Genomic DNA, 17,549 nt, shown 5'->3' with positions numbered 1-17,549 from the left:
ATGGTTTTGGAAAGTGCTGGAATTTGTGCTTTTTGAAATGAAAATGGTGTAGAGCCACAGAAATAAATCAGAAGTGTATTAATGTTATTTTTTTGATCCTGAAGCAGCCGTGGCTCGCTGATCAGTTTCTAACACCTAATGCTTGATCCAACACTTGCACCTGCCACACACTCCCTGAGATTATATTACCTAAATGAATGATGAAATAATTCGTAATGCCTTTTCCCAGAAAATACAAGTGTAATCCAGCCTCCCTGTAAAATGAGAAGAACAGCTGGCTGCTCAAGGATTAAAAGAGCATCAATATCACCTGTTGTGAAACAAAAAGATGTGATGAATGAATAAAGAACCTGTCTGAAAAAAGGCATCTCTCCAAAAGTCTCAGAAAGTCCTGAAGTTTAGTTTAGAGCCATCTGCAGAGCAGAGAGAACAGCTGGAGTCTCTTAATAAGAGCACACATACTGATGAAAAGGCTTTTCTCTCTGTTTGAAAGGTCGTACTTTTAACATATTTACTATACAATACTCTATTACACTTTTATATACAGTATACTACACACTATCCCATACTATTCCTTACACTACATAGTGGATCTCTTTGTGGATTTTCATTCAAATTAATTGAAGTTCAGGATTGTTAGACAGCTTTATTTTCACAGTTGTAGTTAAATCCAAATCATGACATAAGGTAGTATGCACTTGAATCAGAAGTGCAATGTAAATACAGTAGTGGCACAGCTAGCATAAATATCTAATTATCTGTTCTGTATTCTGTATAAAGTAAACCCACTGCAAAAAAGTGAAAAGTTCTTAAATATCATTGAAAGTATCAAATATTTCTCATTATAAGATTATAATAAAACAAATAAGAGAATTGAGCCTATTTCTAGCCATTTTTACTCATTTTAAGCTTATATTCTTCTATTGATATGTACTTTTTCTGTTATATAGAAATACATTTATGAAATGAGCTAAACTATTTGCCAATGTAACAAGAAATTAGTAAAAACTTTAAAACATTAAAATACACTGGATATATAAAGTCTACACAACCCTGTTAAAATTGCAGGCATTTGTGATGTAAAAAAAAAAAAATTAAGGTCATGAGGTCATGTCAAGTGAAAAACAAACAGAAGGGATGTTTTAATAAAATAAAATAGCTGCAATTTTAACAGGGGTGTGTAGACTTTTTATGTCCACTGTATGCACAGTAATTTTATATTTGTCTTATCGTATCCCATAAGTAAGGAATGAAACACCACAATGTCTGCTGTTATAGAAAAATCATCAACAACAGTGTGGTGTGGCACAAACCAGAGTTACTGTTTCCACCCGGAAGTTGATTATTTTCCTACAGCAGCATGTCCCAAAGTGTGTTATTCTTCTTATACCACAGCAATCTCCCAACACTAACAACATTTTTATTCATTTAATGTTGTGGAACGTCTGCGAAACAAGTTAGTACCTGTTATCACTTACGTTATAACAGTTGTTCCCTCGCCAGCCTCATCTGCTTTCAAAACATGCAGCTTGCCAGAACTGTTATAAAGCACTGACACTGGAGACTCCTTCCCAAAATGCTAAATAAAATCTCACAAAAAAAAAAAAAACACCCAGCAAATTTCACAAAATTCAATATTTTAAACCCGTTTATGAGGAGCGTGCACTGTACAAGCCCCTGTGAATGAGCTGTTACTATAGAAACACTAACATATTAGAGCGAGCACATTGATATAATATAGAATATTAATCAACACCTTGTGATCAATCAGATTGGAGAACACTGCTGTGGTATAATGAGAAACATTATAATTTTGGCTATACTGAAGATGTTTTCACTTGATTTTTTCAGTACCTTATCAAATTTTAAATGAAAGCCTACTATAACAGAAAAAAATATATTTGTTAATAACTAATGTACCCACAACAATGAAATAACAAATAGAAGATTAACAAGATATTTAGCCGTTGCCTAAAGTTGTCTGTAAGAATGAGTTTGTTCACAACAAATAAGTTAACAGTACAGTACAGACTGACATTATCACTGCCATTTTTTTACACAATATTTCACCTCCAACTGCTGAAGGAAGTCAGAAAGTCTGCGTTTGTTGGAGGAGGTTCTAGACCGCAGTAGGATGAATCCCTTATGATGTATAACAATTAGCAAACATACCCACATACAAAATACTAATTCAAGAGACAAATGTGTCTTTTATGAGACAAATGTATCAATCTAGTCAGATTATTTTTTAAAACAATTTCACATCAAAAATGTTCTTTTTTTTCCCATAAAGACTTCACAGATATGGCCACGACTATCCAAAACTATTCATGTTAAAAGTGTTCTTCAAAATCATGTATTTAGAAAAGGATTAAGACAAAAAAAAACAATAAATGGCTGCATTTCAGACTTCAGACAGTCTGTGTGTGCTGCTATCAGCTACTGTTGAACACCACATCAACAGCCATTTTACTGACCGTAATTTCTCTCTTGGGTATCAGGGTAGGCTCAGCCTCATCATCAATCTCCCTCCTAATTTCTATTAATTAGGTCATATAACCTTCCATCACTGATCAGCAAGCTCTTCTTCATTCTCTTTCTTTATCCTCTTTCCCGTTGGTTTGGGATCAGACTGCCGCCAGGGATTTCTCTTCCTGTGACAGGTCAGTCTTGGGCTTCTTTTGCCATCGGTAGCACAACAGTGTGCTGTCAAGATGGTTCCTGTGGAAGTATCAGAGTGTGTGTATGTGAGATTCACATGAATGGAAGATGCGCAATCAGGTAGCTTTACGATATTATACTTATGTAATAAGTAAGGATTAAAACACTTGGGGGCGTGCTCTTATAGGAAAATAAACCAGCGAAGGTGTGGTGTGATGAAGCTGACTTACAGTTACCACCCTGAAATTGATTCATTTCCTATAACATCGTGTCTCAAAGTGTTTTATTCCTCTTATTCCACGGCCATTTTTATTTATTAAAGAACATCACATTGTACTTTTTACCCATTTATAGTTATGTTAATGTTGTGAGAAGTTTGAAGTTAGTCACTTATAGGGATATAAAGGTCACTCCCTCACCAACCTCTTTTTTTTTTATCTCTCTCTCTTAAAGTTAATAAGACAAAAAAAGCAGCTTGTTATGTTATCGAGAAAGTGCAAACTCCTCTGTCGTGAAGACTGTTCAGAAAACTTTCAGTTACAGAAAACTCCCTCAGAGAAAACTTCACCACATCAGTGTAACAATGTAAGAAATTACAAATATCAAGTTTTTTTTATCCATTTGTGAACTAGAGGAATAATATAAATCTTTGAATTGCCTTGCAAACAAATTACTGTCAGAGTTGCTTTTAGAAAAAATTATTCAACACCGTCTGACCAATCAGAATCAAGAACTCAGCAGCACTGTGTTATAAGGTTCTATATTCCATCTTTCTTACATTGTTACACTGAGGACTGTGTAACCAGCCTGATTCAAGTACTGCTCACTGCAGTACAAAAAGTCCATGGGGTGGAGTCAGACGTGATCTAGCTCCTCCTGTGTGGGTAGAGTCAAGCCAAAAGTCCAGTGGATGGACATAATGGAGTGTTTGGGGCTGGATGGCATTGTCTGGGTTCAGGTTAGGCTTTGGAGTTGTAGAAAGTGTTGTGCTCCTCCCCCTGGACTTTTGGTTCTGCAGCGAGGACTTTCGGTTCTGCAGCGAGGACTCTCTCACCTCATTTGACTACCAGCAAGTGAAAGGGGATAATGCAATCTATGTAATGTGTGTGTGTGTGTGAGTGAGTGTGTGTATGTTTGCTCACTTCATGGCGAGCTCTTTGGAGATCTGCTCCAGTGATCGGCCCTTCGTCTCCGGCACGAACACGATCACAAATACGAGCAGCACAAAGCTCATAGCAGTGTATGAGAAGATCACACTGGGGAGGCCGATCTTCTCTGCAACGAGTCACAAACACAAAATGGCTTCACACAACTTTTCTCACCTTATACACAAACTTAAATAAGATGATATATAAATTAAAAAAATATTGCTATTAATATTTTAGCCAATAACCTTGATATGGATCATGTGACATTTAGGAATAATTAGTAAACATAATTCATTTGTTTCTAAACGTGTGATTGACTGACACATCCCATTAAACGCATTAAAAATATGGAGTAAGTCATGGTAAGCCCCACCTCCTCTCTATTTTTTTTGTTAATGGAACTGCGTTCCTGTCACAAGCTGTAGTCTGTAGCTCTCTATTGTTAGCTGTTGTTCAGTTAAATAATACTCATACAGAAATGGTGCAGCTGGCAATCTCTGGTCTGTCCATCCTTCTCCAACCTCTATTAACCTCACACTCACTTATAACAGGTCAGAAAATGATCACTTTGATTAGATCTACTTACTCTATGCTTTAAAGATTATATCCAGAGTAAACAGGTTTTAAATATACTATACTCAAAGGTGTTAGCCTTCATTTATACACATAATTCACAACTTTTGCCACAGGAAACCTAGTCATAAATTGCCTTATTACCATCATATCAACATATGTATTTTTATATACAGTTTATTCAGCAAGTATATGCATGTTGAAAGACACTTTCACATATGCATACAGGCCTTTTGACTTGAGCCCTGGAGTGTTTACCCCCTCTGTGCTTTTTGTTTGGGCAGGTGTGAACTCAGCGATCATGCTCAAGTGCACACTAAAGCAATCATAACTGCCTGTGAGATCAGTCGGTTTCTAGCTGAACTCTAGCGCGACGAGAACCAAGCCTGATTTATTAGTGGAACAATGTGGGGAAAACACATGGAAAAGATCTTTTTTTGGGGGGGGTACATGTATTGTAGAACTGAACTCAGTTTTAATATGTGTTGTCATCATTATGTGGGTCTACTCTGCTGCTGTCTCCAGACTGTGTAAACTGACCCTGATGACAGCTATGAAAACACCCTGAGCCCTCTCTCTTTCATTGAGCAAGTTCCTGGAGCCTCTGAATTGCAGGAATTCTGCCTGTGACTTGAAAATCCAGCCAGATACCCTGACCAGCCTCCTCCAGTGTCACTCAGTCCTGCTGGCTCATCATTGTGCAAATGTTAAAAACACTTTAAAGCACTTGGGTGAGGTTATTAGGGTGGCATGGTTAATCATGGTGTGTGATCAGACAATTTCCGCACCGTTGACTTTTTCAAAACACAGATTAAAGTGCATTTCCATTTATTACCGTCTACCTGTTAATTTTTTTATGAGGTCAGGTGCCTTTCTCTACTTGTTCTCAGCCTTTTGTGTCCGGCTCCAACCCCTCACAGCACTCTTTCTCTGAACTTCAGCAACCTCCGTTTCCCAGAGCAGGGGGCACAACTGCAATGAAAACCCTTTGGCTATCAAGCTCCCATAACAACACCGCATTGCTGACCAGAACAAAATGAAACAAGACTATTTTTGGCTAAGCAGTGCTGCACACTTCAATGCTAGTTATATATATATATATTTTTGGCTCAGCATACCGCTTTTCCTCACAGCCATTCTCTCTTTCAGCTTATAACAACAACGTGACAGTTCACAACAACAAAACTGAAGTCATTCTCAAAACTACCTAAGACAGAAGAACAATTACTTGCAGGTTCATCTTTTTGTTTCCTTTTTTGTTGTATATCCAAGCATGTGCAAAGATACTTTTGTACAAAGACTTTATAATAAATTTTTCCTTTAGTTTTCACCAGAAGCTTCTGCGATTTTAAATGGAAGACTAATACTGTAATACCATGAAACCGTGATATTTTTAGACTAGGTTATCATACTGTGAAATTTTCAAACTGTGATACCCTTACACCTAGGTTAAACTCTCTTTACCTGAAGGATGAACTGAGAGAAAAATCAAGGTGTTAATATGTGATGAAAGGGATGTGACTGACTACAATCATAGATTTTACATAATTGAACATAATTGTCTTAATCACTTTAGCATCTCTGTCACATAAATATGACCTTAACCCTTGGACACATGAACACTCTGTCATCTGTTGTTGTTTTTTTTTGTTTTGTTTTTTTATCATTTGCTGATAGCATTTATGAGTAGACTACCTCATTATCATTAGGCAGTAGTCATTAACTAATGCAGGATATATTATCATAATGATTATTTATTGAAAGGCGATGCTTATTTCCTTAAGTTACACAAGGGATTACATAATGTTCTACCTTGAACCCTGAATATTTTCGATAAAAAACTCAAAAAATGTTCTTATCATCACTTGTTAATACTTGACCATTTCTAAGCAATTCCTACAATCCCTAGTTTCTAAGCAGCAGAAGAAATTATTTACTGTTGAAGTAATTAATGGCTTCATTAATACTAACAAATGAACAAAGTCAGTGGCATTGGTGTAGCTTGTGTTTTGCTAGAGACCAGAATAGAAAAAAACTGCATTAATGATGCATCGATTACAAATGAGGCACTGTATTTCCCATCGGCTTCAAACACTTCTTATATAAGAAATGCACTTCTATTCTAACTAGCATTTGAAACCATACCAGCTTTTTTTTAAAACACTTCTACAGAATGATGAATGCTTGAAAATCATTTAAAATTCAGTTGCTATGGTTTAGATCATCTACATTGTGTCTTCCCTGGGAGCTGTTAACAGGAAATAGAAAGGAATCCAAAGAGGCTGATTAAACTGAGCTGCTATAGCCCGTATAAAGCCTTAGTATATATTCACAATAGCATAAGTATAGTTTTCTGTAAATAAATTCACAATACAATAGTCATATTGCCATAGGTGATACATATGTCTTGGTTTACAGGAAAAGAAACTTGCAAGAACCTGCCAGGTACAAGAATCCTATTGAGAAACAGAATGAATAAAGCTAAACTGGTATTTAAAAAAGCATTTGGATCAGTTTCTGCCAACAAATTACGCTTTCAGAAAGTAGTGATGATGAAACCAGGCATATCAAAAGATGGTTCAGTGGTCCAGAAATTTTTTTAGTGCCAGAGAGAAATGGTATTAGCTATATATAGCTTTTAAAGCCAACTATACATACAATTTAAATAAACACGCTAATTATTGTGATTTACATGTTGCATGCTAGGCTTGGCAATAGCTTAGCAAAGCACGCGAGCTGTACTAGCTATGTACATTCAGCAGACGCAGCAATGATCTATGCTACTTCCTTTCAAGCTTTATTTTTCTTCGTAATGTCTCTCTATATATTTAATGAGAGATCCTACTTGACAGGGTGAAACCATCCTGTCAAGTAATGCAGAAAACAGAAAATGCTGAATCATCCTGCTACACTGATTAGTTCACGTGAAATGTCATAAGCCATATCCATGTTCGACTGTAATTCATATCTGTAGATAATGCGGCTTGCCTGTGAGTGTGAGGAAGGTCATTGATATGAGCAGGTTCATGGCCCAGTTGAAGGCAGAGACCACAGACACGGCTTTTCCTCTGATCCCAGTGGGAAAAATCTCGCTCAAAACCACATAGACCACTGAAATAAATATACACACAGTCATAATATGATACCTCATCACACCTCTTATTGCTGCTTTATTTCATATTATGTCATTAATGATGCTAAGAAAAATTCAATTATGTTTTTTAAAATATTACTAACTGCTCAGCAACAACATTTGTGATTAAAGTAAAAATTTTACTCAAAATGAATATCCAGTTCAGTAACTATTGCTCTAGACTAAAATATTTCATTGACTGAACTTGATTTAATAAAATTATAGTCAATCTATTCGCAACTGCGGGTATTTTGACATGTTTTGACACAAGCTCTTACAGATCACACTGATTAAATAGATCTAAATAGATCAGACAGAGAAACAGAGAAAACACCATTATGCTTGCGTTTGATGGTAAATGTTTATGGTAATTTAATTTATGACGTGGGATAATATAATAATGCTTTCTCACAGAAAATCTCAACAACCTTGTATTGTATTTATTATTAATTTCAAAGTGGAACTATATGATCATTTGTATAGCATCCAGCATTCTGGTATACTTTTACCTCCTGGCATTCTACATATCTACCATATTGTTACAACCCATTGAGTTCAGCTACACAGTGAGGTTTTGGTCCTCTTTAGAGATCAAAGTAAGTCACACTGTGTCCTGAACTACATCAGCCATACAGCAACAGTGTAAAGCTAAAGAAACAAACCTCAGAACTTTGTCTGTTGAGCTACATTTGGTGCAAATGCAAAATGTACACTGTAGTAATATGTTTCCATTGTATAAAGTGTTACTGGACTTACTTGGTCCCAGGCTGAAGGAGAAAGCTGCCACATAGATAAGCAAACTGACCAGAGAGATCCATTTCAGGGAAGGAGACACCTCACTCACTGACACAGATTCTAATGAAATCTCAGATCTCTCTTTCCAAGACTCCTCTGCTGGTGTCTCTGAGTTCGTTACTGCTGCTCTGTGGTCCTCTGTGGAGTTTAAAATCCAGGGTACCTGAGTATATTTAAAAGGGTTTATTCGAAGATGAGTGCTATTCTGTTCTGACAAAAAATCAGCATGTGTGTTTGTCCTAATGCTAGCATCATGTCCCCTCCACACTGGGGTTTGATTTAGCTGGCCTGGGCTCTGGCACAGGCTGGCCACTTGTGTTTGGCTGTGTAGTGTTACGCCACCCAAAGCTGCTGTCGACAGGGTCATGACAACAGCACCAATGCAAAGGAAAGCTTTGGGCCCGACCCGGTCCACCAATAAAATTGCTGGGACTGTACCGATCAGTTTAACCACACCGAGGCCAGTGGAGGCGAGTGTAGCAGCCTCGTTACTGTGGAATCCCACTCCGCGCAGCACTGTGGAGGCGTAGGCTAGAAGGTTGGGCTGTCCTGTAGCCTGCTGGAGAAACACCAGCGCCATTCCCACAAACATCCTCCTCCGCATGTTGGCACGAGAGCGAAATAGATCCAAAAAACCCTGCTGATGCTCAGCGTCCAGAGCTGCCATGACGACCTTCAGCTCTTCCTCCACTGCGTCTGGGATGGTCCCTCGTAAACGGGCAAGAGTTTTCCGTGCCTCCTTCTGTCTGTGCCTGGTCAGGAGAAAGCGTGGGCTTTGGGGCAACACAGGCATGATGCCCATCTGCAGGCATGCAGGCACCAGAACGCCACTCAAAGTGAACCTCCAGCCGTCCACCATTCCTGCAAACACCCAACTCAGCCCAAATCCCAGCAGGACACCCAGGACCACCATTAGCTCGTATACACATACGCACCTCCCACGCCAGGCAGCAGGCGCCACCTCTGCTATGTACAGACACGACGCCGTGCCCGAGAGTGCCACGGCCATTCCCACCAACACACGGCCCACCACCAGCGTCCAGAAGGAGGGAGCGCAGACGCTCAGCAGCGTGCCACAAGTGCACAGCGCCGCCGTGAGGATGATGGAGAAACGGCGTCCATAATGGTCCACAATGGTGCCACCTGCCACTGAGAGCAGGAACGCTCCGAGCAGCAGGGCACCCACGGCTTGTTCCTGCTGCGGGCACGAGAGCGCCAGTACCTCCCTGAGCTGAAGCAGCACTCCAGAGATCAGACCCATCTCATAGCCCAGCATGAGACCACTGAGGGAGGCCATGGACACCGCGCACAGCACCAGCACTGCTCCACACCCTGGACAGAGAACAGTTACACATGATAAAACAGCAAAGTTAAAATCCTCTATAGTGAAACATAAACCATTTTTAATTAGCAGTGCAATATATCTTGACTACATCTCAACTTTAAGCAGTATGAACAACATCGATGACCCAAAATTGTTGCGTTTTTCCAATATACACGCCCACATGGTCTCATGCTTGCTTGCACAACTCAGTTAGTTAGAAATGTATTTAAAATTAAGATTAGGGCTATAGACAGGGTTAGCATTTATACATTTTCTTAGCACCTGTTTAGATATATTTTCAGATATATGTGAATATTAAATATTGACATCATTGCATGTATTTTATTCATAATTATATATCATTTATATCTTGACATGTGGTAAATATTTGGAATTTTAGTGCATAGATATTGCATATACATATAATTTGTATATAAGGGAATTAAGCGGACCCCAGTTTCCTCACTTCTAGTGAAACTCCAGATCCCTCTTTTTCTATGAGATACTCACTCGACAAATAATAAGTGATCTTTGTGCTGCAGTATTCTTGGGAAGCTCAGCCCTGATCTTATGAGACATTCTAATGAATTTGAAAGAGCAAGGACAGTTCCAAAAAATGACTTCTTTGATTTTCTACAAATAAAATAGTCAAAGTTTAAAACGGGTCATTTGGATCTGAACAGAACAGAAGGTAGGTGATATGTAAGCCATAAAACATGACGGGGCATGCTGTTATAGAAAACCAGTGGGATGGTGTTACATTTACTGTTGTGGAACATCACTGAAACAAGTCGGTTCCTGTTATCACTTACGTTATCACAGAAATAAAAATGTGGCCGGTCGCTAGCCTCTTGTTTTTCTTTCTCCTGAAGTTACTAAGACCAAAAAAAATGCAGCTTGTCTTGTTACAGAGAAATCGGAACACGCAAAGCACTCTGTGACTTTCCTGTGGCAGAAAACTTACTGATCTCTGCAATACGCTGACGCCCAAGACTCTTTCCATAAATGCTAAATATATATCTCCTTATACAAAACATCACCATATGAATGATTATATGTTTCAACAACATTTTATTTAATTTCAAAATGAAACACAGTGAAGTGAAACAATCAATAAAAAAAATATATATATCAGCTAATGGTTAATGCGAGAAACAATTTTTCATGTTATCATGGGTATCCACAGAACTACTATATCAGAAAAGTGAGTGTTGTGCTGTAAATTTTGCAATTGGTTGTAATTGTAAATATGTAAGAAATAACACGACAGACCATGGGATTACATGAAAATAGTATCACACCATGCCGGTGTGAATTATATTCTTATGACCGCACAATCTGGACTGTGTTAATCTGCTTATATCATTGTGATTTGCCAACAACTACAATTTATTAATGAACAGCAACATTGTGCATTTTAATGGCTTATATTAGATTTAATGTTGTGGAATGTCCGAGAGTTGTGACTGTAATGTTGTGACTGTAATGTTGTGACTGTTACAAAGTGCTGACACCCGACATTCCTTCCATAAATGTTAAACAAATGTCTTGTTTAAAAAAAAAAAAAAGAAAAAAAAAGAAAAACTTCACCACATAAACAATTACATGTTTTTCTTTTGATAAACATAATGTTTTTTATCTGCTGTTAGTCTAGATTATGTGGACTGTCCGCCATACAAGTCCCTGTGAATGAGCTGTTTCTATAGAAACAATAATGTCTAAGTACACGCACATTAATAATTCATGAACTATTTTTCACGTTACAGCTGGAACTACAAAATAATGCACAGCTTCTGACCAATCAGATTCAAGAATTCAAACTCACTGTGGTATAAAACAGGTTATATAACCTGGATAGACTTTCACATTCTCTTGTATTTTAGAAGGTGCTACTATAATTATCTCTCACCACTACTGATAGCTTTATGGCCTTCTCTTTAAATGGCTAATGCGCTGCCTCATCAGTGCACTCAGAGAAGAACACACTAATCACTCACTTGTCTCTTGCAACTAGGTACTTTAATGGCAGCTGTATTTCCAGGCAACAGAAGCATTTTGGCATTTCTGAACCAGAAGCCAGCAGGTGGTTTGTGTTTCTATACACTTATCATCCAACGAGCTGCTCCTCACTCACAGCACTCGTAATCACAGTAACATGATCAGCAGGTTGTGTTTTGTTACTTGTTCATTCAGCTATAAATGTCTACACCCTGATTAAGTTCAGATAATGGATATAATAAATTACTTACATGCAAATGAGCAAACACTAACACTCCTACTCTACACTGATACTTTAGCTATTCAGAATGTCAGAAAGGTCCAACCTGTTGGGATTATCTCTTGTATAGAACCATGTCAGATCTGTGATTTTAAGTACAAAGCACTCGCAATACTAACAGACTTACAGCCATATTTGTTTCGCTCTGGGTGTGTCTCAGGTCGAACAATTATCTTGGTCTAGTGTTTGAACAAGTTAAGGAGAGGCTGAGAAACACTTCTGGAGTTTTTAGCTACAGCATAATCAGTGTGTTCAGACTCTTTCGTTTAGATGTAGACTCATTCTTATTTCTTACATTTCTTTTTTGCCTGAAAGTTAACTATAGTTTAACACAGTTTTACTTTGGTGCTTTAATGTAACTGTATGAACCCGCTGCTGAATTCTCGAATCTTACTGGTCAGATGGTGTTAATTTTCTATAACAGCAGCTCTGACAGTAGTTTCGGCTATAAGGCAAATCACAGGTTTTCTTGTGTATTATTGCACTCTTATTGTTTCTTTATACCACAGTGCTGTTGAATGCTCGAATCTGATTGGTCGAAAGGTGAGCATTATTTTCATGTAACAGCATGGGTAGCTCTGGCTGTAACATGTTCTAATACGTTATTGCTTCTACAGTAACATCTCATACACATGGATTTGCATGGTGGATCCTCCACATAATCTAAGACTAATAATAAACAGATTTAAAAACGTGTTGTTTAACAAATTAAGGGTTATGGAAGGAATCTTGGTTGTAAACACTCGGTTACACTATCCATTTTCTCGATAAAATGACAAGCTGCGCTTTCTGTGTGCGTGCGTGCGTGTGTGTGTGTGTGTGTGTGTGTGAGCGAAAGAGGGGTTTATTTAACATTTTTGGAAGGAGTCACTAGTATTAACACTTTGAAAGATGTCAGTCAATCAGATGTAAAGCTATAAGTTTAAGCTTTCTGATACAGGAGAGTCTTCCAAATGGAGGACAGTTTCTCAGCAACACAACAAGCTTTTTTTTTAATGACGTTTAGTTCATCTTTTACCCACTTATCTATGTAGAGTGTATGTTCCAACGTGTGCTTGTAATGTGACTGTTTTTGTCAATTTTATATTCGTTATATATTGTAACAGGTCTCTCTTAGAAAAGACATCTTTATCTTGATCTCAATGAGACTGTCTCTATAAATAAAGGGAATACATACCAATCTTTGTCATCAACTAATGCATCTAGTCTTGTGGAATGTCTTAGTTCAGTTCACAGCCTAGCATTAACAACCGGTTTAACTACCATGTAAACTGGCCTCAAGGTCAGATGCTTTCCATATTAATTGCTTTGTTTTGGCCTTGTTTATTTTTAACAGATTTCTTGCTTGTTCAGTTTAATATTTACACATAGTTACACATAAATTTACACATAAACAGGTGATCTGTTGCTTAATCTAAAATAAATAAATAAATAAATAAAACAAACCACATCCAGCCAGTGTAAATTTCCAGTTAGAATGAATGACCCTGAAGCAGTCGGACCTGTTGACCTGCTGTCGTGATTAAGACATGAGTCTGAACCAAAATGGTCTCTATTAGTATTACTATGGTTTTGTTGTTGTTATTGTTACCAAAGTTGCTGTAATATAGCAATTCAGACCTCTAGCTTCTCTAGAGAGTCTGGTAAGTTTAGTCAATGAAAATGGGCAACAGCTACATACAGTTGAGGTCAAAAGTTTACATCCCCCTATCAGAATCTTGTTAATGCAATAAAATGTTAATTATTTTACCAAACTAAGAGGGATCATACAAAATGCATGTTATTGTTTATTTAGTGCTGACCTGACTAAGATATTTCACATAAAAGATGTTTACATATAGTCCACAAGAGAAAATAATAGCTGAATTTATAAAAATGACCCCGTTCAAAAGTTTACATCCACTTGATTCTTAATACTGTGTTGTTACCTGAATGATCCACAGCTGTGTTTTTTTGTTAAGTGATAGTTGTTCATGAGTCCCTTGTTTGTCCTGAACAGTTAAATTGCCTGCTGTTCTTCAGAAAAATCCTTCAGGTCCCACAAATTCTTTGGTTTTCCAGCATTTTTGTGTATTTGAACCCTTTCCAACAATGACTGTATGATTTTGAGATCCATCTTTTCACACTGAGGACAACTGAAGGACTCATATGCAACTATTACAGAAGGTTCAAACGCTCACAGATGCTCCAGAAGGAAAAACCGGGGGGTGAAAACTTTTTGAATTTGAAGATCAGGGTAAATTTAACTTATTTTGTCTTCTGGGAAACATGTAACTATCTTCTGTAGCCTCCGAAGGGCAGTACTAAATGAAAAAATATGATATTTAGGCAAAATAAGAAAAACACATTTCCATTCTGTTCAAAAGTTTTCACGCCCCCGGCTCTTAATGCATGGTTTTTTTTCTGAAAGGGGGATGTAAACTTTTGACCTCAACTGTACATAAAGAAGCCGTCTGTATAAAGAAGCTATCTACATATAGAAGCTATTTGGCTGATATGGCTGATGATCAGCTAAAGATCTTTTCCCACTGCCAGTCAGCAAACACTCGAGCTTATCTTGTTTACTCACCAGTAAGTGCTTCACACAAAACTTGTGAATAAAGCTGTGTTAAACACGGGATTCTGTGAACTTTTTTAAATCCAGTGACTATCCTTGTGCCAACGACTCTATAGTCATTGAGTCATATATTAGTTATTACATTTCTAATCCTAATTTACAGATCACGTAATGGGGTTTAAATGGCTTCACTCAAAAGCTAATAATGGTACATGTTTGCATAACATGACATATTTGAACAGATGGATTGTATTCAAAAAATAAATATGTGCTGCAATCACCGGAGGAGTCCCTGGCTGCAAAAAAAAAAAGACGAAACCCCTGCAAAACCTGCTTTGGGTCTTTCACTCCGAAAAGGTAAAGGACTGCCTGTGTGCCGTGACACAAACCATACCTGTGTGTGCAGGTGCAGCTTTCTCAGTGTGTGTGTGCACATCCTGAGCACGCGGATCTGCCTGGTTCAGGAGGTCAGAGGTCGTTCGATCAGTCTCAGCTGGAGGATCCATGCTCTCCCACCAGGGCAGTGCAGCTGCAGGGTATAGAGAAATGCTGTAAGAAAGTGAAGAGACCGTTTTGAAGGTAATGGCGGTCATGGCAGATCTACCGTCCACCACAAATTAGAAGGGGTTTGTGCCATTGTGTGAGCTCAAGGAATTCGTCCCTTTCGGATTGGATTCGTTTTACATGGGGAGGTGGGGGTTACGTGGGGTAATAATTATTACAGGAGTATCTCTGTGTCTGTTAGTCATAGCAATATTTTTTACCGACTGTATGTTCACTCATCAGGAAAGATTACTCCATATTTTACCTGCTTTTCCAGTAGAAATATCCCTATTTAATATATACTCACTGTCCACTTTAATAGGAACCCCTGAACGCCTGCTCATTTATGCAGTTAACCAGTCAGACAATCATGTGGCAGCAGTACAATGCATAAAATCACGCAGATAAAGGTCAAGAGCTTCAGTTAATGTTCATGTCAAACATCAGAATGGGGAAAAACTGTGATCTCTGTGACTTTAACTGTTGCATGGATGTTGGTACCAGAAGGGCTGGTTTGAGTATTTCAGAAACTTCTGACCTCCTGTGATTTTCACACACAACTCTAGAGTTTACACAGCATGGTGCGAAAAACAAAAAACACTGAGTGAGTGACAGCTGATACAGGTGTTCACGTTTGAGTCTGAATTGAGATGTTTTCCCATTATGTCCTGTGGGAAAAGAGGATTTGCGTTTTTTTCTTCGGTATAATAACACTCCAGGAAGCAGTCTATTGCTGAAACCAAAACAAAGCCAAGTACTGACAGTTTCAAGTGCAGAACAAAAACACAGGTTCCTACAGGTAAAAGCCTACACATGTTTTTGTCATGTAATCTAGTAATGATAAAGCACAACTTGTGCAGACACAGGACCTACAACAAGATGTTATAATAAAGAGAAAAACACCCAGTTTGTATTAAAATGAGGTGTGTGTAGCGTGCATGGAATTTTTAAAGCGACAACCGTGTACAGATTGTCATCAAGTCTCTCTGATAGATCTCTGAGGTCAATACAGTGATTGCTTATCTTGTGGTTATGCTTATGCTAATTGATCCTCATCATCATTACAGACATCCTCCACATTTCATAAAAAACAGACATGCTGAATAATACTGAAGACTGAAAACACATCAGCTTGCTGTTTTTGTCATTAAGGATGTTTGTTTTTGTTGTTAAAACTCCAATCTTTCTCCATGCCTTAACATTTACTTACCTGGCCATAAATTCATACATTAAAATAAATATTTTTAAAAAGTCACAGGTTTAATGCAGTTTAAGTGAAGGCAAAAACAGACTTCTGATTAGAGGAGCAGCAACATAACATAACACACACTTAGGACAAACCTGCCAAGGTCAATTCAACTTTAACAGACTTTCTGGCAGAAGGTAAACACAATGAAACAACACAAAGTGTTACAATTTTTGACTTTTAAGCCGCCTGCTGCAGAAATAAGTCACAATGTGAATCAGTCCTGTCATGTTGTCAACATAGCTGTTCTCTTCTCACAGTCCGTTAAAGGAAGTACACTAAATTCTCAGAAAACTCGACTCTTAGATTTAACGGTAAATTAACCATCCAAATCTTACCTTACAGGACGCTCGGGATACTTTCCCCTTAATGCTTATGATATCATTTCTGTAGTGTGAACCTTTCTTTTCTTCCCCCAGGTTTGAAGCCACTTCTGTTCCTGCCTAATGTCGGCAGGCACACGGTCCTAATGGCTACTTCCAGAATCCGCATACTACCTTACTAAATAGTATGTCCAAAAAGTGCGCCACCAAGCGTTACCCCTACCGCCCTATCACTATTTCATAATACTGTTTAGTACCCTAGTATACGAGTTTATCCGTAACCATGGCGACCAGTCACAGCGTTGCCGTTGTTTTGTTGTCTTTTCACGTACTATGTAGTAGGCTACTATGTACTACTGCCTGTTTTGGCCAGAGCTTGTGTTCCTGAAGCCCCGCCCACTCCAGCACGCGCAGAAAAATAGCAGACTCCAATTTAGGAGCTCGCGCACAGAGAGCAAGGTTGCCATGTTGAATCACTTTAACGTTTACAAACGGCTAAATTCACGTTAGGCCTTAAACTAATACATATTAAAACTCTGTCATATGAAAAAAAAAAAAAAAAAACTAATACATATTAAAACTCTGTCATATGAATCTATACTTCCGGGCCTGTTTTGGTTTCAGAAGTAGCAGGAGGATATTGTGAAATTGGACGCTTTCGTCTAAAATCAGTTGGGGAGTTTTGTCGTCAAGCGTCGAGTCGTGTCTGAAAGCATAATGGAAGACATTCAGAGTACTGTTTAAAGGAAAAATTTCACTCTGAAACACATTAAATAGTTTTATAGTGAAATACTTGTGATGTGTGTAGTGATTCTGGTGATAATTTGTTGGTTGGTGCTATATTTGTGTTAGTCCTGTGAGAAGTTAGCCGTTACCTGCTGCGCTGACTTCACAGGGGGACATTGTTATTGCTAGCATGGTTCCAATGGCCTTTAATAGGAGAAAACATTTCCACAATCTCAAACATA

At 38.1% G+C, this 17,549-nt stretch overlaps 1 protein-coding gene across 2 annotated transcripts; it reads right to left on the bottom strand.

Annotated features, from left to right (window-relative positions):
- Nucleotides 1–631: 631 nt before the first annotated feature.
- Nucleotides 632–16,918, bottom strand: slc2a12 (solute carrier family 2 member 12). 2 transcript variants are annotated; one of them, XM_026945091.3, is made up of 6 exons: nucleotides 16,597–16,918; nucleotides 14,864–15,018; nucleotides 8,272–9,642; nucleotides 7,371–7,493; nucleotides 3,804–3,936; nucleotides 632–2,721 (listed from the first exon to the last, which is right to left on the bottom strand). In XM_026945091.3, the coding sequence occupies exons 2-6, from the start codon at nucleotides 14,973–14,975 to the stop codon at nucleotides 2,628–2,630; spliced, it is 1,833 nt and encodes a 610-aa protein (XP_026800892.3). In that variant the 5' UTR covers nucleotides 14,976–15,018; nucleotides 16,597–16,918; the 3' UTR covers nucleotides 632–2,627. The 2 variants fall into 2 exon arrangements, with proteins under 2 accessions (XP_026800892.3, XP_026800891.3); XM_026945090.3 differs by having other exon boundaries at nucleotides 14,864–14,998; nucleotides 16,597–16,917.
- Nucleotides 16,919–17,549: the final 631 nt, after the last annotated feature.

Source organism: Pangasianodon hypophthalmus, chromosome 16 (assembly GCF_027358585.1).
Source record: "Pangasianodon hypophthalmus isolate fPanHyp1 chromosome 16, fPanHyp1.pri, whole genome shotgun sequence".
Lineage (NCBI taxonomy): Eukaryota > Metazoa > Chordata > Actinopteri > Siluriformes > Pangasiidae > Pangasianodon > Pangasianodon hypophthalmus.
This window is presented reverse-complemented; position numbering and strand designations above follow the sequence as displayed.

Excerpts from the sequence above, each read along its gene's own strand:
- slc2a12 (XM_026945091.3), bottom strand. The coding sequence starts at position 14,975 with ATGGATCCTCCAGCTGAGACTGATCGAACGACCTCTGACCTCCTGAAC. Across the intron at positions 3,937-7,370 it reads GACCTTCCTCACACTCACAG|AGAAGATCGGCCTCCCCAGT; the intron begins GCAAGCCGCATT and ends GACTCGTTGCAG. Across the intron at positions 2,722-3,803 it reads TCCAAAGAGCTCGCCATGAA|GAACCATCTTGACAGCACAC; the intron begins GTGAGCAAACAT and ends ATACTTCCACAG.